The sequence below is a fragment of the Hemibagrus wyckioides genome, linkage group LG17 (assembly GCF_019097595.1).
Source record: "Hemibagrus wyckioides isolate EC202008001 linkage group LG17, SWU_Hwy_1.0, whole genome shotgun sequence".
NCBI classification, from domain to species: Eukaryota; Metazoa; Chordata; class Actinopteri; order Siluriformes; family Bagridae; genus Hemibagrus; species Hemibagrus wyckioides.
Window position 1 is genome coordinate 15,225,881 of NC_080726.1, and position 25,590 is coordinate 15,251,470.

General features: G+C 40.2%; 1 protein-coding gene across 11 annotated transcripts in view; it reads left to right on the forward strand.

The window, feature by feature from the left end:
- Positions 1-25,382, forward strand: part of myo18ab (myosin XVIIIA b) — an 85,357-nt gene extending 59,975 nt beyond the window's left edge. For 7 of the 11 annotated variants that reach the window (XM_058413869.1, XM_058413870.1, XM_058413874.1 and 4 more), the window contains 17 exons: positions 3,180-3,307; positions 3,767-3,921; positions 5,423-5,546; positions 7,354-7,554; positions 7,866-7,976; positions 8,549-8,653; positions 9,361-9,507; positions 9,635-9,748; positions 11,965-12,081; positions 13,239-13,322; positions 14,274-14,411; positions 14,675-14,860; positions 15,010-15,149; positions 17,084-17,128; positions 20,109-20,228; positions 21,289-22,761; positions 23,537-23,675. In XM_058413869.1, coding sequence (XP_058269852.1) covers positions 3,180-3,307; positions 3,767-3,921; positions 5,423-5,546; positions 7,354-7,554; positions 7,866-7,976; positions 8,549-8,653; positions 9,361-9,507; positions 9,635-9,748; positions 11,965-12,081; positions 13,239-13,322; positions 14,274-14,411; positions 14,675-14,860; positions 15,010-15,149; positions 17,084-17,128; positions 20,109-20,228; positions 21,289-22,753 — 3,380 coding nt within the window. In that variant the 3' untranslated portion in view covers positions 22,754-22,761; positions 23,537-23,675. Of the gene's footprint in view, positions 1-3,179; positions 3,308-3,766; positions 3,922-5,422; positions 5,547-7,353; positions 7,555-7,865; positions 7,977-8,548; positions 8,654-9,360; positions 9,508-9,634; positions 9,749-11,964; positions 12,082-13,238; positions 13,323-14,273; positions 14,412-14,674; positions 14,861-15,009; positions 15,150-17,083; positions 17,129-20,108; positions 20,229-21,288; positions 22,762-23,536 lie in introns of all 11 variants that reach the window. The other 4 variants (XM_058413875.1, XM_058413864.1, XM_058413871.1 and 1 more) reach the window with 3 other exon arrangements.
- Positions 25,383-25,590: the final 208 nt, after the last annotated feature.

Below are 25,590 nucleotides of genomic sequence, written 5' to 3' on the forward strand. Positions count from 1 at the left end.
AATTTAAGGGTATTTTTAAAGCCGTGAGTGTTTACGTTTAAACTTGTCAGCATCCCAACAATTTCTCCCCATTATCCTCCATTTAGTATATTTCAAGCTTCTTTATATTAATATTGTTTGGCCATGTGGATTGCCCTTCAGATCACAGGTTTTCAAATAGGCTTTTAAGTCTAGTGACTGGCCTTTGCTAAACATTGATTTTGTGTCCCTGTACCAATTACAATGTAGATTTGGATGTTGTCTAGAGTCATTATCTCCAGAGGCGAAGTATATCTCAGCAAAAATAACCTGGTATTTCGAAGAAATCACAATGCCAATAATTTAAACCTTGGACCACTAGTCAGAGAACAGCCTCAGTGATCCAGCAGCATATTTTCATTTCGTTTCATTTATTTGCGGTTTCCATCTGTCGTGTGACTGTGTTTAGCACTCAGCCCGAGGGATTTTAAGAGACTTTGGGAGTCCGTGGCTCACTGGGCCTTCAGATTGGCTGCTTTAGAGCTCGGATTCAGCTGGGCTGCCTGGCCTCGGTTTGTGACCCACCGACAAATGAGAAAATAATCTGCCGGATCAGGTGCAGCTCTACACCAGCCACCGTTAGACAATTTCTGTAGAAATGCTGCACTGCTATCTAGAGCAAAGACATCACTCTGTCTGTTCCTTTCTCTTTTCCTGTATCTGAATGAAACGGTTTTATGTAAAGTAGCCTTCTTGCACGATCTGCCTTTCTCTTTGGAAAGTACCATTACGAAAGTAGTAGCTGACCTCCAAAAAGTTTGCAACCTTCATTCACTGTAATCTAAAGTCTGGTTCTGAGCTGAATTAGAATGAATAAGACTGATGACTCTCTGTGTAAGATGGACTCCATTGTGCTGAATTATTTCCAGTTTCAGTATGATTGATTCCTGAATGTTCAAGCTAAGCCATGTATATCCAATTTCTGCTGATCCCCTGCATATCCCCTCTATCTACTGATTATCCCACTGCACTCTTCATGGTACTGTTAGGATGTTAAGGTTCCTATAGGATGTGAGCAATAAAAACCTGTTATATATGATGGTAAAGGTAGCAATAACCTAGCATATATACACTGACCAGGCATAACATTATGACCACCTGCCTAATATTGTGTTGGTCCCCCTTTTGATGCCAAAACAGCCCTGACCCGTCATGCACAGTGTATTCTGACACCTTTCTATCAGAACCAGCATTAACTTCTTCAGAAATTTTTAGCAACAGTAGCTCGTCTGTTGGATCGGATCACACGGGCCAGCCTTCACCCCCCACGTGCATCAATGAGACTTGATCACCCATGACCCTGTCACCGGTTCTCCACTGTTCCTTCCTTGGAGCACTTTTGATAGATTCTGACCACTGCAGACCGGGAACACCCCACAAGAGCTGCAGTTTTGGAGATGCTCTGATCCAGTCATCTAGACATCACAATTTAGCCCTTCGTCAAACTCGCTCAAATCCTTACTCTTGCCCATTTTTCCTGCTTCTAACACATCAACTCTGAGGACAAAATGTTCACTTGCTATATAATATATCCCACCCACTAACAGGTACCATGATGAGGAGATCATCAGTGTTATTCACTTCACCTCTCACTGCTCATAATGTTATGCCTGATCGGTGTATATTTTGTGGATAGTTAAATTGGCATTTATAAGCTCAGACAATGTTTTCTTTAATCATTTTAGATTTAATCACTTATAAATTCCAATGAAATTCAATAGTGAACAAAGTGCTGCACAACAAAATAATCAGACAGAGGTGAGAAAGTATCTTAATGTTATTCTTTTCATTATTAGTATTTATTAAAAGTTCAAATTAATACATTTCATAGCAGAAATCTTTCATTTTACCATGTGCCAAGTGAATGCAATGCTTAATTTATGCTTGGCTCTGACACTGGAAATAACCGCAATCATGGACATCTTAGCTCAACGTACCTTTTAATCACCACAGGATGTGCAATCTTTGAGCGTGGAGACTGCATCCATTCCTTAGACGCTTCGGCAGCCCTAAAAACACACAAACCAGCATTAAAAGCTGTGTGAACACTCCTTTTCTGCGATGCCTGGACAGCTACAGATGTTTTTTTTTGTGCGTGCAGCTGTTTTGCAACAAGTAATACTTCAAGGCAAATCATCTGTTGTCTTTGTATTTTTTTTTTTTTCCCCTCGACCATGGTGTTAATGGCTGACGAACATCTCGTCCAACTTTAGCCTCGTTTGACCTGTCACTGTGTTTGGCATAACTTTTATGAAAATGGAGAACACAAGGTCATTCGTAGCTGTGATCCTGTCTGTTAAAGATTTTATTACCTTCTCAGGCTGTACATGTGATCTACTATGCAGCTTCATTCTCTCGCAACAGAGAGGACGAAAGCGAGGTGTGCGGTTGTTCACCAAGCATCTAGGTACACTTCCAGCTTCCCAGAACAATGCCTGAAGCATTGTTGTTGTTGTTTTTTTTTTGTTTTTTTTTTAACAGTATCTAAGCAATCTTTTTGCATCTTATTTCTAAAACCCAAGCAATTTGTGTCACTCATTTTCCTCCACACAGGAAAACAGGAAAATGATAGTCTGATATTTTCCAATTGCCATTATAACGCCGAGTTTGAAAAAATGATCTGCTACTTGATCACAACTGGTTGATTATATAGTTTTGTGAGCAACGAAACAGGAGACATGCTGATTGCAAAAAAATGTGTCTTATTCCTCGCATGCTGCATATTTTTAACCATTTACAGTTACAAGCATTTTTTAAAGTTAGGGAACATCCATGAGTTCCTTATCTATTTCTTCTGGCTTGAATTTAAGCAGACATATAAAATGGAGCATGTCATGTTACTTAGCAACCACAACTTTCTCTGCCCTGAGATTTACTCGTGATCAAAAATTTAAACTCCAAGCTTTACCTCTGACTGTTAATAAACCCTGGATTCATCTTCCAAAAATTCAGAAAACATCTTGCTATCCCTGTTCCCATGGCCCAGTGATGGACACAAGTCCCCGTGGAAGCTATAGTAAATGAATCACTTTCTACCCAACTGAATGTTATATTTCAACAGTATGAGTTACCTTAATGCCTTATAAATGCATCATGATACTTTGGTGTTTGTTTTTTGTTGTTGAACCAAATAAAAATATAAATGTGTGTGGACTGTATAGGAGGAGAGTGGAGACTGAAATATGAGCGAGCGGTCCGGGAGATCGAGTTCACCAAAAAGAGGCTGCAGCAAGAGTTTGACGACAAGCTTGAGGTGGAGCAGCAGAACAAGCGGCAGATCGAAAGACGGGTAAGGCTGCGTTCTGCTGAAAGCTGATTGTGTGTAATCTGTTAGCTGTTAAAGCACTGTTACTCGTCATGTCTTGGTGGTCACGATGCTGTGGTTTGTACATTATACGTCATAAATAACTAGCAGGCAGAAATGACACCTGTCTTCACACACACACTTCAAGGGCAGTCGCCTCATACACCTTTTTAACACTGCAGCTTGTACTGCTGACAATAATAAAAAGCGCTAGAAAGGCACATCACACTCGGTTTACGATGGATCATGGAGTCGCAGTGCTCTCCGCTCTGAGTGACGCAAGGCAGGGTGCCTGCAGACTCACCGCCAGCTGTGTTCACAATTATCAAAGCCGAATAAACCACTGTCTACAGAAGCTGCTTGGGTTTTTTTCCTTAACCAAACAGAAAGAGGAGACTGATGACAAGCTGTCTGTAAAGACTCTAAACTTTCTCGGTGTGTTAGCTGACAGACATGCAGGCAGACAATGAGGAGGTGCAGCGGGTGGCACAGCAACTGAAGAAGAAATGCCAGAAGCTGACAGCTGAGCTCCAGGACACCAAACTCCACCTGGAAGGCCAGCAGAGTCGCAACCATGAGCTGGAGAAGAAACAAAGGAAGTAAGACTGGCAGCATTAAAAGTCTCTCAAATTCTTCCTGAAGTTAAACATAACCTGAGCTAAGGGCTGAAAGTAAGTCTTAATAACAGGTTAGAGAGGGGAGGCCAGCGGTGATCATGTTTGCCTAACGAGGCAGCACTGATGGCCAGTATATCTAATACATAGTCTTTTAATTATTGTAGTATTCTGCATAAGTAATACAAAAAAAAATGCACTGTGCAAATGCAGATTTGCAAAAATGCATCAATCTGTGTCTTTAAAATACAGAAAAGCTTTGTATAGAAAATCAGTAGCGCTACTTCAGTTCATATGGCTAATCTGAGCATTCTTGCTTTATAGTATTCGACTAATCATGAAGAGTGAGTCAATTTCTTTACTTTGTACTTCAATTCACACAAATTCACATAATTGTTGGATCATAGAAGCTTTATCTGTTAGCTATAATGATTAAAAAATAAATAAATAAAAATCATGTAAATCTTTTAATTATTTGGCAATCATCCAGTAGCAGCCCTTATGGTTTTAGCGATATTAGTGACATTATGACTGCTAGTCACTGAGAAACCAGAATGTTGCGTACTGTAGGCAGTGTTGAAGTAGATGGCACGATGCCGCTTGCTTTCTCACAGGAAAAGGACAAATCCCAAAGCACTTTCAAGCTTAGTGCAACCTTGTGATCCCCAAAATGACAAAAATGCATAGTAGCTGATAGACAGAAAAAGCAAAGTCTCTCATCTGCAGAAAGTGTATGTGAGCACTGAGTGGGTGAGTTTGAGTTGGTATATGCTTTACTGCTAGGTTTTCTGGCTCTTGAATTAACAAGTGTAGTCACCTCAACGGGGGGGATGTATGAGATCCAGCACAGTCTTCATAACCCATGTTGAGCTGCCGATGTATTACAGGGTTTTTTTTTGAATCTGTCAAAATCTGCACAAAGCCTATCCATGTCAAATCAAGTAAAAAAAACAAAAACATAACCAAATAAAGATTCAAAATTATAAATGGCTGTTAGTTGGAGTACAAAAATGATGGTTAATGATTACTGATATTGTACTGAAGCACTAGATAAGTTTTGGATTAAATTTGACATTTTTCATGTCTGAGATAAAACAGTATTACTGATAAAACATGGACGATGCACAAGAACATAAATGATCTTAAACCTCTTGAGATGTTTCCGGGATGATTTTTGTTTTTTTGGGCAAGACAGTGGGCCAGTTTTATAGAGAAAATGAAAAAGTGATCAGTGTACGCTTATTTAAAAGACATCATAACTTTATTAAAAGGAACATTGTTCCATGCCAAAAGGGAGAGAACATTTTTATTCCATAAATGAGTGTTGCCGTGTGTAGTGCTATGTTAGCTGTGTGACTCATGGCTTAAATCCTTGCCTTGATTTATTTTGATCTTTTCCACTGATTGCTTTAAATGATGGACAAACTTTATCTCTTATATAAAGGAAGAAAAAGTGACATGAGTGTGTGCATGTGTTTGTGCACAGGTTTGACTCTGAGCAGAGTCAGGCCCAGGAGGAGGTGCAGAAAGAGAGAAGTCAGCGAGAGAAGCTGAGTCGGGAGAAAGACATGCTGACTGGAGAAGTGTTCAGCCTTCGACAGCAACTGGAGGTCAGCAGACTCTCGCTTACTATGTCTCATCCTCTGCTTTCACATCTCTTAAGATGCAATAAATATTTACTATCTGGCATTACCTTAGACCTCCCTTATCTAATGATATTTACTGCATTATTTAACATTAAATATGATATGCTTTCACATTAATATACTATAAGTATTGCAAGTTAACACATGCATAAAGTGAAGTCTGTTTAAATGTTAATGAAACACACCAGTGTTAACTTGTTTATTCAGTGCTTGCTTAAAAAGTTCAGTTGAGGACAGCTTGTGAAGAACTTACTGAACTTACTGAATGTGTGAATATTGCAACTTGCTTTTCAGCCTCACTTCTGAATTTTTAACAACTGCAGACATGTTAAGCAAGCTGTTAAGCATCATGGCCTTAAGTATTATGCCTCTGCTACAAGTGTTGTTTTTGCTGTTCTGAGTAGAAATGTAAGATTATATAACATAGAATTATATATGTAGCATTGATTCAGTTTTATTTATATATATATATATATATATATATATATATATATATATATATATATATATATATATATATATATATATATACATACCGATCAGGCCAAACATTATGACCACCTGCCTAATATTGTGTTGGTCCCCCTTGTGCTGCCAAAACAGCCCTGACCCGTCATGCACTGTGTATTCTGACACCTTTCTATCAGAACCAGACACAAGGTCCCGCATTGGCCACACAAAACTCACCCATGGCCACCTGCTCAAAGGGCAAGAACCACCACTATGTCAAGCCTGCAAAATACCTACATCAATAAAACATATTCTATTCCACTGCCCTGCCCTGAGCACTATAATACAGAAATTTTCTTCAGAAGACACTTTAGAAAATATCTTCAAGACAGCTCCTCCCTACAAGATTCTGAGCTTCTTAACAAGCATAAACCTCAAAAAACTTATATAAACTCTTCTTGCTATCTGACATATCAATGTAACCCTATCTATTGAATAGCTTTGTTTTAATGTTTTAACTACATTCAAACTTTCGCCATAATATAGCCATTGAAGCTAACATGGCATTAAAAAAAATCAATCAAAAAAAATAAAGATAAATCAGATCAATGAGCCTTGGCCGTCCATGACCCTGTTGCTGGTTCACCACTGTTCCTTCCTTGGACCACTTTTAATAGATACTGACCACTGCAGACTGGGAACACCCCACAAGAGCTGCAGTTTTGGAGATGCTCCGATCCAGTCGTCTAGCCATCACAATTTGGCCCTTGTCAAACTCGCTCAAATCCTTACACTTGCCCATTTTTTCCTGCTTCTAACACATCAACTTTGAGGAGAAAATGTTCACTTGCTGCCTAATATATCCCACCCACTAACAGGTGGCATGTCTTATTCACTTCACCTCTGTGCTCATAATGTTATGGCTGATTGGTGTATATTATATATATTTTTATATAGGTTTTTGTGGCATACATGTTTTGAAGGGTTTTAAGGATTTGTGGCACACAAGAAGGACTAGACTTGTTGGAGGCAGAGTTCTACTTGTATTAGTTGATAGTAATAACATTGCTTAATGCACATGCTGATTATTTGGCTAATTTGGTTAATTATTTAAAAAAAAAAAAAAAACTTAAATAGATGTGTCAGCTACTGCATTAATATTGTCCAGTGTGTTTTAATAGTGAATTCCATGGGTAACTAAGAGCTTACAAATGTCAAATAAGGGATCCATAATGTACAGCATTACACACATCAGCACTGAGGTGTGTGTGGGTGGGGGTGAGTGCAGATCACACCTAATATTGGTTATATTTTCACTCAGGACAAAGATCTGGAAATGTGTGCTCTCAATCTGAAGCTGGAGCAGATGGAGGCTGAGTTGCAGGATCTGAACTCTCAGGAATCAAAGGATGAAGCCTCACTAGCCAAGGTCAAAAAACAGCTTCGTGACTTGGAGGCGAAAGTCAAAGATCAGGAGGAGGAGCTTGATGAGCAAGCAGGCACTATTCAAATGTTGGAGCAGGTACACACACACACACAAAATCGGTGCAGCTTCCTGACGGGAGTATTTTCCTTTATATGGCACTCACTTTTAAAATGTAACTCATGTTTAATGTATTAATTTCTTGAATAATGCAAAGTCCCACATGAAATTTGTTGATATATTTATGTTTAGAAATATTCACCCAGGAAGAGGACAGTCAGCATTTCTATAAAAAAAAAAAAACCCTGAAAACTAATGGCTGCTTAATTCATTTTGTTGTTTGACATAAACACATGCTACAGGAGTGTGTGAATTTGCATGCAGTGATTTGCTGTGGTGTGCTCATGCAGGCCAAGCTACGTCTGGAGATGGAGATGGAGAGGCTGAGACAAACACACTCTAAAGAGATCGAGAGCAAAGATGATGAGGTGGAGGAAATCAGACAGTCATGTACTAAGAAGGTAAGGCAGTTTGCTTTTACTATGAGGTATCTCTGCTTATATTCCCATTTCATTATAATAAGTGTAAAAAAAAATGGTATCAGATCAGTGGAAGAAGATCAGTTTTTGCACGCAATGACTCAATTATGCATACATTATGGGACGTGTCTAGGTTTCCTGTTAAATGCAAATGTAGTTTAACGCTCAATAAAAGAAAAACACCCAGTAGTTCTCTCATGCAAAGTGAGTAAAACAAGGTATAGTCTGTAATGTAATGTTTAATAAGGAAATGCTTCATGCTAATAGTCAGGTTATCTTCAGTCATGTCCCATTTTCATATCTCTTCTGAAAAAGAGTCTGTGTCAGTGCCAGCCACTGTATATTTTTATTTCTTGTATTGTAGTCTTAACGGTTCTATGTGGGGAAAACTCAGTTTAAGTAAATGGAATTAAACATCAGATCCAGAAAAGCTTTATATGTGTATCCTCAGATTATCACTGCTGAGTTATCGCATGTTGGACAAGTACAATGCGTTCTGATTGTTCCTGTTCTGTTTTTGCCATGTGCTTGTGTGTCCATGTTTGTGTGTATAGCTGAAGCAGATGGAGGTCCAGTTGGAGGAGGAATATGAAGATAAACAGAAGGTCCTTAGGGAGAGGAGAGAGCTAGAGGCCAAGCTGCTGACCGCTCAAGAGCAGGTATATAACAACACATACAAACACTTCTTTCTTTATCTTCCTTCATTCTTTCTTTATCTTCATTCCTCTCTCTATTTCCTGTAGAATACAAATACTGTATATACCTCGCAGATCCGCGTCTCACGATCCACGACTTCACTGGACCGCGAAATTTTCATTGGAACCTAACTAATTTGCATCCCGCGAAATCCTGCAAAAGTGTTTACGCCTAATTTCGTGGTCATTTATACATTTTCATGGTTTTTAATGCGAAATTATTAAGGAAAAATTTAGTTTATTAATTTAGTAATATAAATATAAAAGTAAAATCAACAAAATATCAATATAAATAAAATCTAAATGTTATTTTAATGATATCGAACGTCGCCGATATCACGTACGTACAGTACAGCCATTACCACACGCTATTGGCTGGAAGGGTTGGAAGTAGCCAATCACAGAGCATCAACAGTTTTACTTAGCGGCTGAGTGGCTGGTTGCTACGATGCTTTGTATGCGTGACGTCACGGTTCATCTCCCCGCCCCTTGTACTTGGTTCAACACGTGCATGTATTTCGGATGTGTGAGGTTTTACTGTATATACACACATATATTTTTGGTCTTGTTCCTACTCTTTATTTTGCTTGTCTCAGTCTTTATGTAAGTGCTGTGTGAGGCAGAATAACTGGCATGCCTGTTGTTGGTGTTTGTTGTGTTCTCCATCCCAGGTTAGTCACAGAGATGTAGAAACAGAAAAGCGCCTCAGGAAAGACCTGAAGCGCACCAAAGCCCTTCTGGCCGATGCCCAGATCATGTTGGACCATCTGAAGAACAATGCACCTAGCAAGAGGGAGATTGCCCAGCTGAAAAACCAGGTGTGAGCACTGTCCCATTATCAGCTCAAGGTAGTAGGCAGCACCCATTGCTGTGTGTCCCGGGACTGACCCTGTGTTGTTTGTGTGTGTGTGTGTGTGTGTGTTTGTGTGTGTGTGTGTGTTCCAGCTGGAGGAGTCTGAGTTCACGTGTGCTGCTGCTGTCAAAGCCCGCAAGGGCATGGAGGTGGAAATCGAGGACCTTCATGTTCAGATGGATGATATCTCCAAAGCCAAGCAGGCTGTGAGTTTAGCCATATCAATAAAGAGGAACATGAAAAGTTTAAATGTTTTTAGGGTTTTACAAGAAGTGCCAAGGAAGAATACATTATTGTAATTGTGGTTGTGAAAGCATGTACCAGCCCTTTTCAAATAAGCCAAATCAAAAGCAACCTAACAGGGAACGTAAAGAAGAGTACAGGAACAAACATATCACAACATTGGCAGTACTTGGAAGCAGGAGAGAAAATTCTAGCACATACAGAAAATCGTCAGCGAACGTCAAGATATCAGTCCGATAATTTACAGCAGGGAAATAATTCCTGCCCATAATCACATGTTTCAGATTCTTTCTCTAATTTGAACAAGACATATCACCCTGAAAAATATTATGCTTTAATAACGCTGTCATGAGCTGCTTTCTCCGCACACTGCAAGGAGGATTTATAATTGAGTTCACACGGCAGCAGGTTGGAAAGAGATATTGGAAGAGAGATGAATGGTTGTGATTTTACACACGTCGATTTGGGCCCTATCTTTATTATTCTGTTTTCCGTTTACAGCTCCTGTGGAGCGAAAAAACGGTCTGATTGGGTGTCAAATTGAGTCGTTTTATCTGTGAAAACTGCACAGTCGAATGTGGTACCATAGAGTGTTACACTGTGGTATATGTGCGGTAACGTTTACTGTTTTGAAGCAGTGTATACATGCTGTCCTTGCAGACTGAGATGTATTCGAGGCTTTGGAGGAATTTCAAAGTAAATACTGGACTGAAATGATGACGTTTAAAGGCTCGTTTAAAACAGCATTTTAAATTGAATTCCCACCGTATTCATTTCTACTTATATTGGCTTATAGAAATAAAATAGACCTAGAAGACGTGCTGAGATGAAGTGGTCAGCTGGACATATAGACATCCTGAGCTAAAACTCTGTGAGCCATTGAGGTGTATCCATGAACCAATCTGTTATTGTCTTCACTTACCTTTAAATTTCAATGTTGTCACATGGTGATAACAAGCCTGTCTGATACTTATGAGTGCGATCCATTCTGCAGTACAAACTCCCATCTTTCATGGACCAGCAGAGATTGGTTTTGTCACAACTGAGGAATTACACATTGTCCTGATATATTTGGGAATCCGCAGAGTTTCTCAGGCTGTGTGTACTGGAGGTGAGAATTGAATGAGGAAGAAACCCATATGCTGACTCGTGACTGTCAGATCAGGCAGAGAAATAATGGCTGGAAAGCTTAAGACATCCTCAATTGTTGGTTCTGCATTTTGTCTCGGCATTGAAAATGTATGTTAAAGAGCGTTTTGTTCGTCGTTAACTTATCTTGTTTTCCATCCATTTCCATTTGACAGGAGGATTATATGTGAGAAGCAGATACAGGAGGAATCTAGAAATGACAGGCAGCTTGAATAGCTCCCCACTGATGTGTTCACATTCTTTAAAAAGCTGTGATTTATGATTCATTCTCCTGCATGCTCACAAGCTCTTTTGTACTTTTATGAATGTTTACTGTTGTTAGATTTTTTTTGAGTGTCATTGTAGAATTCTGCTGAAATTCCAGATGTCTTGACTGTTTGAAATGCAATTTACCAGCCTCAAGTTACTGTCCATTCTCCTGTGTGTGACTGTCACAGTTAGCATTACATTTAGCACAATAAACTGTAATGGAAAAGTTTCATATTATCAGGCTGTTTGAAAGGCAAATGATTCAGGCCATTAGCTATCGTTGTCCGTTTTCGTAACGTGTGAGTAAGATGGAAAGCTCTACAGCCACGCTGGGTTCTAAACTCCATTTCATTTCCCACTTCTCTGTTAATGAATTCATTTTATTCGCTTTCTCTGATATCCACATTTTCATGCCCTATTAATAAACCCAGCTCTTAGTCTTCAGAGATTGCCTTACTGTATTGTAGAAGTAATTATTATTGAATGAAATTAAGCCTTTGACACTCCCAGGGAAAGCAGGTTGAGAAGTGGCAGCTTTAGCTACTAACAGTAAAAGACGAAAAAAAAATTAGAATTATGATTGGATTTTGCGTGAGGGAAAGCAAGTGCACACAAAACATTACAGAAACCCAATCAAAGCCTTGGGGCACCTGCTTGAAAGATGAATTTTCTCTCTGAGTGGCTCTCCCTTGTTTTAATATTTTTTTATGCAAAGCAAAATGTGAACACATCTTCCGAATACCGATTTGCTGTGCTGTTTCCTGCTTGTTTTCTCTCCCAGTTGGAGGAGCAGCTGAGCCGTGTGCAGCGGGAGAAGAATGACCTGCAGTCGCGCATGGAGGAAGACCAGGAGGACATGAACGAGCTCATGAAGAAACACAAAGCGGCTGTTGCCCAGGTAACACTGAACCCCCCACCCCCGCGCGATTTCTGTCTGGACCTGTGGCACCACTGCTTCCTGATCATCTGCATCAATACACTGACAGCAGGACAGTGTTATATACAGCCTGAAACTTTTCCTCCAGTGTTCTTGGAAGCAGCACCAACTAATGGCACTAGTCCCTAGCTGTACAGATTTATTTTTAGGTTTGTTATTTCGTGAAAGCTTGTCATGACGAAGACGCTCTTCAGAAAATTAGACTTCAGTCTGTTCACTGCTGTGTTTCTAAGAAAGAAGAGTTCCTGGGGAAAAGCAATCTGAGTTGCAAAATGTTTTGCAGCAGTTGTGATCTATTTGAAGCCGCTTCTGAATATCTGCACAGCTCACATCATCATCATTTTCCCAGTGTAGTGTCATTTACTGCTGTGTTTTTTTTTGGTCAAGCCAGCTTACCAACATAACAATGCCATTACAGATGTGCAGGTGGAGGTGAAGATGGTTTGCACTTCTGTCTTATTTATTTATAGATATTTGAAGATAATTATTCTATAATTGTCAGTGCAGTCAGTGGAATGTTTACCAAAAAATCCTCTTATGAGTATTTTGGGTATTTTTGATTTAGTTTGAAATCAGAGGTAGAGTATATTTTTATGGTTAAGAGTAAAGAGTCTGGGTCACAGGTAGAACATATGAGCAGTACCGTAAAATTCTGCTTGAAGGACCTCATTTCTTTTAAAGATACAGCAAAAATAACAAACCCAAAAATAAGGTAAATGATATTAAATATTATTTGATAGATATTGTTGGGACCTAAATTTAATAGTTCCCTTATTTGGTAAAGTTAAGATGGTTCCCTAGCTCTGTTAGTCACATAGACAGACGCTTGCCAGAAATGTAGCTAAGGATCTGGAGAACAGAATAAATTGAATCAATAAAGACAAATAAATTGCTTGAACAATTGTTACAGGTTAGTTTCATACAGGACTATTTTTCGTTGTTTAGATAAAAACACAGTCTGCTGTTAAAAACTCTAAAAATCAAATTGCTTTTTCCTGTGAAGCTAGGCAGACCACCCAGACGTGTGTCTAATGCTTTTATAGGACTTTCCACACTGACTTAGGCATTGTATTGTGAATGACTAACTCTACTTTTTTTTGTTCTTCGTTGTTGTACAGTCCTCTCAGAGCCTGGCACAGGTCAGTGAGCTCCAGACTCAGCTAGAAGAAGCCATGAAGGAGAAACAGGAAGTCCAGGAGAGGGTAAGTCCACAGACAAATAGAATTTAGGTGGCTATTGTACTATGAGGGAATTGTTTTTGTTTTAAGTACGCAACACGTAAAGCTAAATGGTGAATGAGCCTGCCTCAATTAGGGATAAACTTTTTTTTTTTTTTTAACTTAAGGTCTCTCTTTAAGCCGTTGACTTACACGTGTAACATGTAAGCTTTCTCTATTCTCAAAAGCTCCTGTGGCAATAAGGTCAGGACACGAGAGATCAGTGTCTCACTCTGCTCCAAAAGCAACAAGCCATAGATAAGGATCAGATCATGTCGCTCAGCAATTATCCATGCTGTTTCACTCGGCTAATCTGGTGCGGATAAACAGGCTAAAGCAGCTGAACCACAGGCTGCACTAATTCATTCCACTGGCTTTGTGAAAAAAATATTTAATGCCTCAAACACATAGGAGAGGTCAGGCAACTCAAGGGCATGCAAAGCCACTTTTGTTTTCATCTTCGCATTCATCTGAAGTTCAGTTTAAAAAAAACAAAAAAAAAACAAAACAACGGCTCTAAGCCTGGCTCAAAAGTCAATATCTGAGCAGTCATTATTCTCAGCTGCAAAATTCTTCACCTCTTTGAAAATAAATGAGAGCACGCTCAGAGATGGAAAACAGAGGTGCCGAGGGCTTTTGAATAATGGATTCGAGAGGCTGGCAATTAAGAATCCAATGCAGTATGCTGGGCTAGCTCAATGGAAAGTGGCGGAGCACTTTTAAAGAAGGCCACCATGAAGACACCCGGTGGCAATTCTCTATAGACAGGTTTTGACTCATTTCAGACAGGAAAACAATATGCAGCTCTGAAAGTATCGGAATTCAGTATAAATCCTACAGCAGGATGCAAATGAATTGTGTAGTTCACATTTGATCTCGGGGATGTGTCTGTGTGTCGTCATGTCTCTTGATCTCACTTTGTGCACGCTCTGACAGCTTACAGCACTGCAGAGTCAGCTGGAATTTCAGGAACAGTCCATGGTGGACAAATCCCTGGTCAGCAGGCAAGAGGGTAAGATCCGCGAGTTAGAGACCAAGCTCGAGTTTGAGAAGACGCAGGTGAAACGTCTGGAGGTAAGTGGGCAGGACAAGCGCTCTGTTTGTGTGATGTTATTTTGTGAAAAGGTTACTTTGCAAACAATCAGGAAAAAAAAATCAGACACTTAAGTTTTATCGTTGTATCTGCGGAAAACATGTCAGTGTGTGAATATACGGTTACGTACACATGAAATTAGGTTATTCTTTAGTTTCTTTTGAGTCGGTAATTTCCAACTAGAATAAATACTTGTTCACAAATCATATGTTTTAATGTTTCTGCTGATTGCATTGTTCTGTAGAGTCTGGTGTCGAGGTTGAAGGAGAATGTGGAAAAACTGACAGAGGAACGTGATCATCGTAGCACCAGTGAGAACCGTGAGAAGGAGCAAAACAAACGGGTGCAGCGTCAAATCCGGGACCTCAAGGAGGAGATGGCCGAGCTTGCCAAAAAGGAAAACGAAGCCAGCCGGAAAAAGCATGAATTGGTGAGATTTTTTACATTTTTGTATATTTATTTATACAGTAGGAGTAGTCCTATTCCCAGCACATTGTTTGTGTCATGCACAGTTTAGTCCTTATCATGCTTGTCCTGTGTTATACCTGTCTTAAGCTCTAAGTGATCCTGTTCCTGTAGGAAATGGACATTGAGAGTTTAGAGGCTGCAAATCAGAGTCTTCAGGCAGATCTCAAACTGGCCTTTAAAAGGATCGGTGACCTGCAGGCAGCTATCGAAGATGAGATGGAGAGTGATGACAACGAGGATCTTATCAACAGGTAAACTGTTCTGCTGCCCCATCTCTCTCACTCTCTCTCTCTCTCTCTCTCTCTCTCTCTCTCTCTCTCTCTCTCTCTCTCCCTCTCTCTTTGCTTTAAAGTAGAGGACAGCAAATCCCTGCTCACTGCAACGACTCTCTGAAACTACTGGACAGAAGTTTCTTGCTGTCAGTTATTCATACTGCTGAAAAGATTGTAGAGAATTACATAATTTAGAGAGTTGCTTTCAGAATCGATACATTAGTAGTCGTGTGAGTAACTGGATGGCGATTAACTTTACACACATTTTGTAAGCGGTTAAATGAAATGTTTGCGAATGTTAATGGGTTTCACTTTTAGTGATAAAAATGCTTTACATAATTATGTGAAAAGCTGCTGTATGATTAACCTTGGTTTGTCAAGTTAGAAAAAGCAGTTTTCCTTTTATGAATGTATAGCGTAAATCATATACACATTTTCCTTTGTTTGGCTTCCCTGACATTTTCATCGCCGGCTGATAAATGTGACAAAAACATAATCAACTGAACACACAGGCAACTGATTAATACTGGATGGTTTCCTATCTTTCCTATAGCTCGGTATTTTTCTATTAATTCTGAGAGGTGCTTGCATTTATCCGAGGGAATTTATTACATATTGACGTTACATTATTTTTTAAAACGTAAACCAGTAATGTTTTTTTTTTTTTCAGTACAATTTTTTTCACAATACCTTTTTCTCTACAGAGGGATATGATATGAATAAAGTATTGGGATAAATAATCTAGTCACATCACATGACACTGAATTTGTAATTGCATTATTTTCCTGTTTTCACTATGATGTGAACAAGGAATTTTTAAGTTGAAAGGGATAAAAGGATAAAAAGCAGATAAAATCTGATGAAATGTTAGTGACCTTTTTTCTTTTGCTCATTGACTTAATGACTCTCGCTCTGATTTACTGACCGATTTACTGACCGATTTAAAGACTGACTGAACCACTGATTTAAAGACTTGACTGGCTTACTTATTCAAAGACTGACTGACTCACTCACTCCCTCACGTATTTACTGACTGACTAACTGATTGACTCACTCTCTCCCTCGCGTATTTACTGACTGACTCACTGATTCAAAGACTGATTGACTCACTCTCTCCCTCGCGTATTTACTGACTGACTCACTGATTCAAAGACTGTCTGACTCACTCACTCTCTCCCTCGCGTATTTACTGACTGACTCACTGATTCAAAGACTGTCTGACTCACTCACTCTCTCCCTCGCGTATTTACTGACTGACTCACTGATTCAAAGACTGTCTGACCCACTCACTCTCTCCCTCGCGTATTTACTGACTGACTCACTGATTCAAAGACTGTCTGACTCACTCTCTCCCTCACTTATTTACTGACTGACTCACTGATTCAAAGACTGACTGACTCACTGATTTACTGAGTGATTAACTGACTCGTTGACTGACAGATTCACAGACTGGCTTGCTAGTCTTCAGAAAATGACATTGTAAAAAATGTTCATTTACATTTACCAAAGTAAAACAGAGGACCTAGTCAAGGCCAGACTATAATCAGAAACAAAGTACGATTGCCTTAGCAAGGATAAAAACATCTTCATGCCAACTTTTTCTGAATCCGCAACAACTTTTCCTTAGAATTGGACCTTCTGTTTACATTTGTTACCTTCCATTTCAGGTTCATCTATCTATCTATCTATCTATCTATCTATCTATCTATCTATCTATCTATCTATCTATCTATCTATCTATCTATCTATCTATCTATCTATCTATCTATCTATCTATCTATCTATCTATCTATCTATCTATCTATCTATCTATCTATCTATCTATCATTTTTTGGTTTGTGATGTATGCCTGTCTCACTTTTCTTATTTTCTTTTTCTTTTTGTTTTGTTTCTTATACATCTTCCATTTCCAGTTTACAAGACATGGTGACTAAGTATCAGAAACGAAAGAACCGAACGTGAGGAGCCTGAGCAATTGTTTGCGCTCATTTTAACCCTTTTTGGTTTTCTCTTTGGATAATATTGCAGTATCCAAGTTATAACATGACATACACCTGCTATTGTTATTGTACTGAGGGTCTAGATGATTGGGCCGCAGGCCAGTGATACTGCAATACACTCCATAGACTTGACAATTAACATCACCCATTGATATCTGATTATTTCCACTATTTGTTTTGCATGGGATCACATGCTATAATCCATGCATGCCACTGACCATATGAGCTAAGCATGATCCCTCTTTGATTTTCTTTGCTATTTGTAAATTATTCTTAACCATATGCTTGTGGATGGCTATAGGCACTATATTTTGACAGGTAAGTGTATTAGAGCGTGTGTATGTGTGTTTGGGTGTGTATGTACTGCCTCTGGGCTCAACATGTCAGTTGAACTTGTGCTGTTCTCAAGACCCCTCAGCCCCCGTGCTCAGTTCTGTATCACACTTGCAGAGTCATGTAGACACTATAGAGCCACCTCCTCTCTTTCTCTCTGTGTCTCTACTATAGCATATATATTGTGCGTCTGTCTGTGTGTGCTGAATATTTTACAGCCCTACTCCTGGGATCCAACTGCGTTTGACAGAGAAAGAGGAGGGCGTGTTTCTCATCAATCTTTTAACCATGCAAGTTAAATAATTCATAACCCGCAAATGACCTGGTAAAAAGTCTCTCCAGACCTGTACCAGCACTGAACCAGTATCTGGCACCAAGCTACTTTATTCTCATGGCAGTATTTCTCATGTTTTACCGACCAGCACATTTAGCATTTTTTTTCATGTGAAAATGAGTATTTATGTGTGTGTGTGTGTGTGTAAATAATTTATTGCTGAGGTAGGCCTGGAGCCTCAACATCAACTTCCACAGTTGAATGGATTATCCATTTTCACACATGTATGGATAGACATAGCTTCAGCTATACTGTGTAGCATGAGGTGGTCACTGCATATGATGAATTCTATGCATGATTCTATACAGATAATGAGCTGTATTGGAAGTAGAATTAATTGGGGGTTAAACGAAGTCGATTCAAATGATGTGTATATATAGTGTACAGTCATTGGTTGGATGAAAGAAAAGACCTTCATGATTTGTAAGGAGTATGTTAAAGGTCTAAAAAAAAAAAAATGTCAGGTATAAAAGTACAGCTTTTTTCTTACAGATGTAACTCAATTAATTAATTTTAATAATAGGGAAGTAAAGAATAAATATGACGAAAATAATTCTTAAGTATTGTAACAAACTACAATTACTCAAGTGTCCATTCTTGGTTGTTGTGCAACTTTGTCATCACAATTCAAAACATTTAGCTACAAAACAATTCATATGAAGAGTAGTGAAGTGAAAAATGCCACCATTATGTGAGTAAACATCAAAGCACAATATGTATTAGTATTGTCGTGTGTATTATATGCCTCGAACCATATCCCGAGGGAAGTCTGTTGGTGCAAAAGTGCTTACCCTCCAAGATAGTTGCATTTTTTACATAATGCTGTGCAGCAAATTGTGTGATACACTGACATAATTATGTGTAAGTTGATTGCAAAATACCTTGTGTCCTGCCCTGCTCCAGAATTCCACATACACAGAGAGTCTTCCCTCTGTATGTGCCCGAGACGTTTAGAGTCCAGTTCGGATCAAAGTCGGCGCACATACAGAAACACTCCGAGCCAACCTCTCATCTTTTTTGTTAAGGGCATGAGGGCTTGAGGCATGCTCCAAAATCGCTTATCCCACTGTACAACTCCTTATCCTACTGCAGTGGAATTGATTCAGTTTTTGCTTACCCATTGTGTTTGTGCTAGATAAATGTATAACGCTCTCAGATGAGTAATGTTACGGATCTAGTGAGTGAGGCCAGGGTGTGGGAAAAGCAGGTGTAACTCTATTGTCTGTAGCAGCATTATTCTCTGTAATTTATTCTGTAGAGGACTGACTGCAGTGGCCCCAGTAGACAGATATATAAGCATATTATCAAAATCCCAATTAAAATTAGAACTGGTAGCTGTGACCTCATTAGAGGTTTTGTGTACATCAACTTTGAATGAAGCTGCTTCTGCCTTCTGAATTCGCTGATGCTTTTTTTTCCCCCCATACAAAGTGCTGCACCATTAGTGAGTCATAAGACTACTCTGAAGAGACAGGGGAAAATTGACTTGAAGATCTAGCTAAACATAAATCCTGGAGCTTTATCTTAGCCTGAGAAATGGGCAGACAGACCTTGGATTCAGCTGCTCAGTGTGTGGACCATTAATGTTTCTTCTCCTGGGGACCTCCTTTGTAAGTTTCCCCCCCAATTATTGACCATCCCTGATCCTCTGCTGGTACTGGGTTGGAATCTGTTCGCAGAACGGTGCGCTCACTGAGGAAAGTTAAATAAAATTCATTCACTAGTGCTCATATTCTTACCCTTTTTATAAAACTAGTTCTTTTCGCATACGATCTGAGAACCTTGTAAGAGCTCCCTTTTCCTGAATGTATTGGGTTTATCTGATCTTTTACATGCTTCTGCCAGTTCATAACTCCTCTCTTAAATGGCCAACTGCTGTAATTTTGCTGTCATTTAGAAATGCAGCAATTACATCTCGAAGGCTTAATTGTTTTAATACCCCAGAGTTAAAAGCTCTTTGGGGAATAGTATATATAAAAAAATCAGGAAGACGCTCAACTTTTCATCAGGCTCATTTAAGTACCTTGAAGAAAAGAAGAGTCTGCTCAGATAGGATGTCCAGTGCCTGCAAGGACACGAGTGTGAGAGCTGACTAACACAAAGAATGGCGTTGAGGCTTTTATGCCTCTGCTGATTGAGCGCATGTCTCAGTGCTATTGTAGCTGCGCTATAAAGCCGTTTGTTTCACCCCTACTGCCAAACTAACAGCCCATGTCGAATCTGCTTTTAGCTGGGTGCTGACACTCCATTTCCTCCTTTTCTTCTTTACAGTGAAGGTGACTCAGATTCCTGCTCTGAAGTGGAGGACAGAGTTGATGGTGTGAAGTCCTGGCTCTCCAAAAACAAAGGCTCAGCCAAGAATCTGTCAGATGACAACCTGAAGAGCCCAAGGTCAGTAGTTTTGGGTACCTTTTAGCTCAAACAAAACAAAACAAAACAAAGTTCACCATGCCCATAAAGCAGGCTAGGAAAGTGCATTCGTTTGCTTGAAGGGAGATTTTTCTTACCCACTCACTTATTCTCCTCATTGCCACAAGGTTTGATGACAGAGACTTCTTTAGAAGCAGCGGCCTGCCTGGCAGATTTATCGACACGCCTGTTGGCCAGCTGGCATGCCTACACCTGCTCCCCTCTTCCAGAGATTAATAGATTGAGCCTGCTGGCTGACAGCTTCGATTGCCCTGCATTTGTCTCTTTTCCAGAAGATTTAAGCCTCCCTCTTGAGCCCCTCACAACTTTTAAAAAACTTTGGAGCTTTAAATTCCTTTTCATCATGTTCCCAATTGTGCACTTGCCCTCGGAGTGGGCTTTGAGGCAGTATTTCTCAGCACTTCTAATTAACTTTTAGAAGCACAAACAATTATGTAAAGACATTAAAAGTTTTATGTTGCAAAATTAAAGAAAGGACATTTGTATGCAACAGATCTTTATTCAATTAAGGAGCTTAAAATTTCCAATTTTTCAGCCTAGGTTGCTGTCCTGTCTTCTGCTATTTCTATCATGCTTTAAAGAAGGATTCACCCCACATACATATTTTAGTATGTGTTTTTTTTTCTGTGAAGACAGTGTAAAGGAACCAGTTATCATCCACACTGTTTACCTAGAAAATGAGCTAGCGGTTACACAGCAGCAGTGTGTTTCTTTGCAGGTAAGAAACAGAGAGAGAGAGAGAGAGAGAGAGAGAGAGAGAGAGAGTAAGAAACTGTAAGAAACGTAACACAATAGTGAGGTGGTGTTAACTATGTTTAGTCGATGTCTTCACTTCAACAATGTGCACTTTAAATGCTTTGTGAAAATCTCTTTCCTAATGTCACTCATGTCTTATTACCTTTTTCTTTTTCATTTCGTAAATCATTTTTAATTTCTATCTCTGTATCCTCCTTTCCATTTCTTACCATTTCTTTGTTTTGCTGTTCTGGCCTCCTTCCCTTTGACTGCCCCCTTCATCTAGATATGCTGCAAACAGTGATGCCAAAGAGGGGAAAGAATGGCAAGAGAATGGCAAAGAAGGTAAAGGTTTAGACCAGAGTAGGCCTGTGTCCGTGATGAGTTCACTCAGTTATAGGAAACGCTCCAACCTTAAGGGTTCCCTTGATGGCAAAGGAGATGAGGACTCACTCTTTAGCACCCTTAAGGAGCAGGATGACTCTCAGGAGCTCTCATCCTTCCGCAGAAGCAAACCCAAACAGCCCGATGCCAGGGACTCCTACTCTGTAAACTCTTGGATTAAGGATGATCTGAATGGCAGGGGCTCAGTTATGTCCCAGGCTTACTCAGATGCAGCCAGCAGGGCCAGGACAGGCATGGACAGCCGCTGGTCCGAGATAGACAAGGGATCGGTTGTGTCATCCGTAGGCCCAAGCCGAGCTTCTTGGTTGGATGACGATGTTAAATCCAGCGTGAGTACTGCGAGCATGCTGAGCCGTCGCCGCAGCATGTCTCGGCTCGATGAGCGCCAGAGTGAGCGTGGGTCAGCAGTCAGTCCATCCCTGAGCTGTAGAAGTCCAGGAAGTGTGAGCTGTAGAAGTCCAGGAAGTGTGAGCCAGAGAAGCCCTGGCAGTGTGAGCCGTGCCGATTCCCGTATGTCCTTAGCTCGCAGCTGCCGGCTCAGTGAGTTTGATATCGATGATGATGCCATGAGTGTGGCTTACAGTGAATTGCACTCCAACTCCTTCAGTCCCCACCACTCCTCCAGTGGCCGCAGCATGTCCATGCCCCCAAGAGCAAGAACCACCGAATCAGATCTGCCTGATGCCTCTGACCTTAAGCCAGTCAGTCACCGCAACTACCTCGACCCAGCTCTGGAGGCTGCCATCAATGAGGTGCTGAACTTCAAGCCCATCAAGTTCAAGCGGAGCAGCCTGGAAGACTCTGAAGCCGAGACCAGCAAGCCGGACAAGCGTACGCAGGAGGAAGATGATGAGGTGAAGAGTGTGAGGTCTGGCAGGGACAGCCGCAGCTCCTCCAGCATGAGACGCTCTGCTTCAGCCGTCGACTTCCATCGCTCCAGTAGCAGCCTGAGCACCCGCAGCAGGAAGAAGAGCAAGAGCAGGAACAGGAAACGGAGGAGCCATAGCTCTGATTCCTCTGAGAATGAGCGTAGAAGGAGGTCCAAGAAGAAGGGCAAAAAAAAGAAGTCAAAGAAGGAGTCATCCTCATCGTCCTCTTCTTCCTCTTCCTCTTCTGAGTCTAGCTCAGAGTCAGATTCTAGCTCGGGAGCCTCCACTATCTCATACAGAAGTGCGAACAGCGTCAAGAGAGGTCCTGGTAGGCAGGCATCAGCTTCTGAAGATGAGAGAGAGCCTGGAGGCTGTTCAGAAGCAGCTCCGCCACTTAGCAAGAAAGAGGAGAAGAAAAGGAAGAAGAACGTGGATAGTGTGATGATGAAGTATCTGTACAAGCCAGACAGTGACTGAAGATGGCAGTAGGTGATGCCTGGTTTGGAGTGAAGTGTGCTGTACGCATGCTGTTGAGCTAACCCTGATTATTTTTCCCCAGACCATCTCACCTTTTTAAACTCATCACACTGTCTTGTAGCATGAATAATGAGGAGCTTTTTCTGTTTACGTATATTATGTTCTCGTTCATTCTGAACACACTCCTAGTTACAGGTTTGTTGTCTGCATGAATCTATCTAAAACTAACAGTTTAAGGTACTGTTTTGTAAAGACGTGACCCATACGGGACTCAGCAACTGCTTTCTGGGTGAAAAACAAATTTTTTGTTTTTGTCTAAATTGTTGAAATGTCCTTGTGATTAATTGCTCCAAACAAAAATAGCCAATGGAATAACTGAAGTCAATTCAGAGGTAACTATAGATTTCCCCTCTGGTATTTTAATTCAGGTGTAATTAAAACAGACCATTGATTTGCACACCAAGCATCTTAAAGTGCAGCAAAAGTTAACCTAAAGCATAGTGAGTTTTTAGTTCAGTTGAATATCAGCTGTAAGTTTCTTGTTTAGGGAGAGGTTGTGAGTATACTACCATGTATTTGCTCCTGATATGATATTCTATATTAATATAGTGTGTATGTGTGTGTATATAGGTGGTACATTATTTTGGGGTTTGCTTGTCTGGACTTACATCCTGTTAATGCACCAATCTCTTATCGAAGGGTTGCATGTCTGACATCATGTCACCTTCACAAAATCTGCCACGCATTGGTTCTGATTCTAATCAAACCTTCCTTACTCCTCAGCCCCCCCACCGGCCGAAGACGCTTCCGCCTCAGCAGATCCGACGAGGAAGAAGAGGAGGAGGAGAAGGAAGAAAGGCGCACAGCCCGAAGCTCCTACCGCTGCTGATGCACTTGGAGCAGCTACCTGAATGTCCTGGGCAAGCAGAAGATGTGTTCCACTTCTATACACTCACAAACATGCAAATACACAATCTCTCTCTCTCTGTCTTTCTCTCTCTCTCCCTCTCCCTCTCCCCCACACACACACATACACATATACACATTCTATATTCTCACATCTTACAACTCAGTATTGGCATCTTGGAGTCCTGATGCAAGTGAGAGGATCTATATGTAGGAGAAGTACTCTGGAGCACCATCATCCATCTTTTTTCTGCACCTGCAAACACGTACACAAACACAGCTCTCACTTTTGGTGATGTTACTTTCGTGCATTGTGTTATGGGTACTTATGCTATTGAGTATCGAAGACGCACTACACTGGAAGTTTTTCCTTTCTTTTTTTAACGTTTTGTTGAACCTGCTTTGTCTCGTTCCCCCAAGTGCTTTCCCAGAGTGTACTGCAGCATCGGGTTCTAGCCTGTTCAGCTGGTGGTGCTGCCAGCTGCTGAGCTGAGCTAAAGAAACCCTGGATTACCTTGCTAAGGTAAAATGGGGAGATTTGTCCTGTTTGCACTTCATTAAAAAATAGTAAAATGGAAAGAAACACCGTTCTACCAAAAAAAGCCTTTGTTGCAAGTGTGTAGATAGGTTTTAGGGGAAGTGTTTTTTTTTCTCTTTTCATGACTTTGAGTCAGTGGAGAGAGGGAGTCGAGGAAGTAGTGTCATCAATTTAAGCTCAGCTTCCTGCAGGTATGAGCAAACTCTCTCTCTCTCTCACACACACTTGCTGCGTCCTGAGACCCTGAGCTGTCTTCCCTCAGCGATCTTGCAGTGCAGTGAATTCATTTTTTCATGCTGAAGAAGGCCCTCGTTTCTCCCTCTCCGTCCTCACTGTGATTTTAATGTGTTTTGGGATATCACACATCATTCGCCTGACAGTGCAGTGCTCATGGTGGAAATTTTTTTGGCTCAGCTGTCATCTTCCTTTTTCACCATTGTTCTTATGCTTATTTTATTTCTTGCTCCTAGGATACAATCTAGCTTTCCAAAGGGAATGTACTTGATCCTAAGTTTGGTGCAGTTTCATGATCACCTTGCCTATTTTCTTTATTGACACACCGGTCAAATACTGGAAAATGCATCCTCCTTAACAGCTGTGAATGGCTTTCACTTTGGTATTATACAGCTAAACAACACATAAGTGGCGTAAGCACATGAACTGATGCTGTGAACCCATCTTTCTTTCCTTGCTTCCTTACATCCTCGCTTACTTACTTACTTACTACCTTTCTTCCTTATTTCCTCCCTTCCATTGTTCCTCAAGTATGTATCCAAAGTTGGATTCTGCAGTATTTTCAGCCTTACTTTTTCCCCTTTTTTTTTTTTTTTTTAGGTAGAGCTGCACTCAACAAATCTTTCTCTTCTGTCGTTGCTATTATCTTTTGCTTTCATTATAGTATTTATGGACTAGCAGTAATGAATTGAGCAAAGTTGCCAAATGCACACCGTTTTACAAAAAAAAGCATGGCGTGGGAAAGACTCGCTGCTTTTATTTTATTTTTTTTGAAGGGAGCCAGCATGGTTTTTTATGAACTCTCACACGGTCAGTGATTTCATCTTCGTTTCCACATAGTCATTAATTAATTTTATTATAAAGAGTGTGTGTTTTATCATGTTTCTAGCTCAATACAAACACAAGGCAAAAAGATACATAACACTGCTGGCTGTACACATTAAAAATGAATATATAAGTCTGTATGATTCATCATAGCTTTTAAAATAACTCATGTTTATTTTCCTTATTGAATAAATGACCACTTGTTATAAGTAATAATTTTTCCATTATGGTTTAATATGTTGTAAATAAATGATGGTGATTGTTAGAATTGCTTCAGTGTTTTTGTTTTCCTCATTTCTTTCTCTTCAGTTTCTTCCATGAAAGCTTGTCTTTA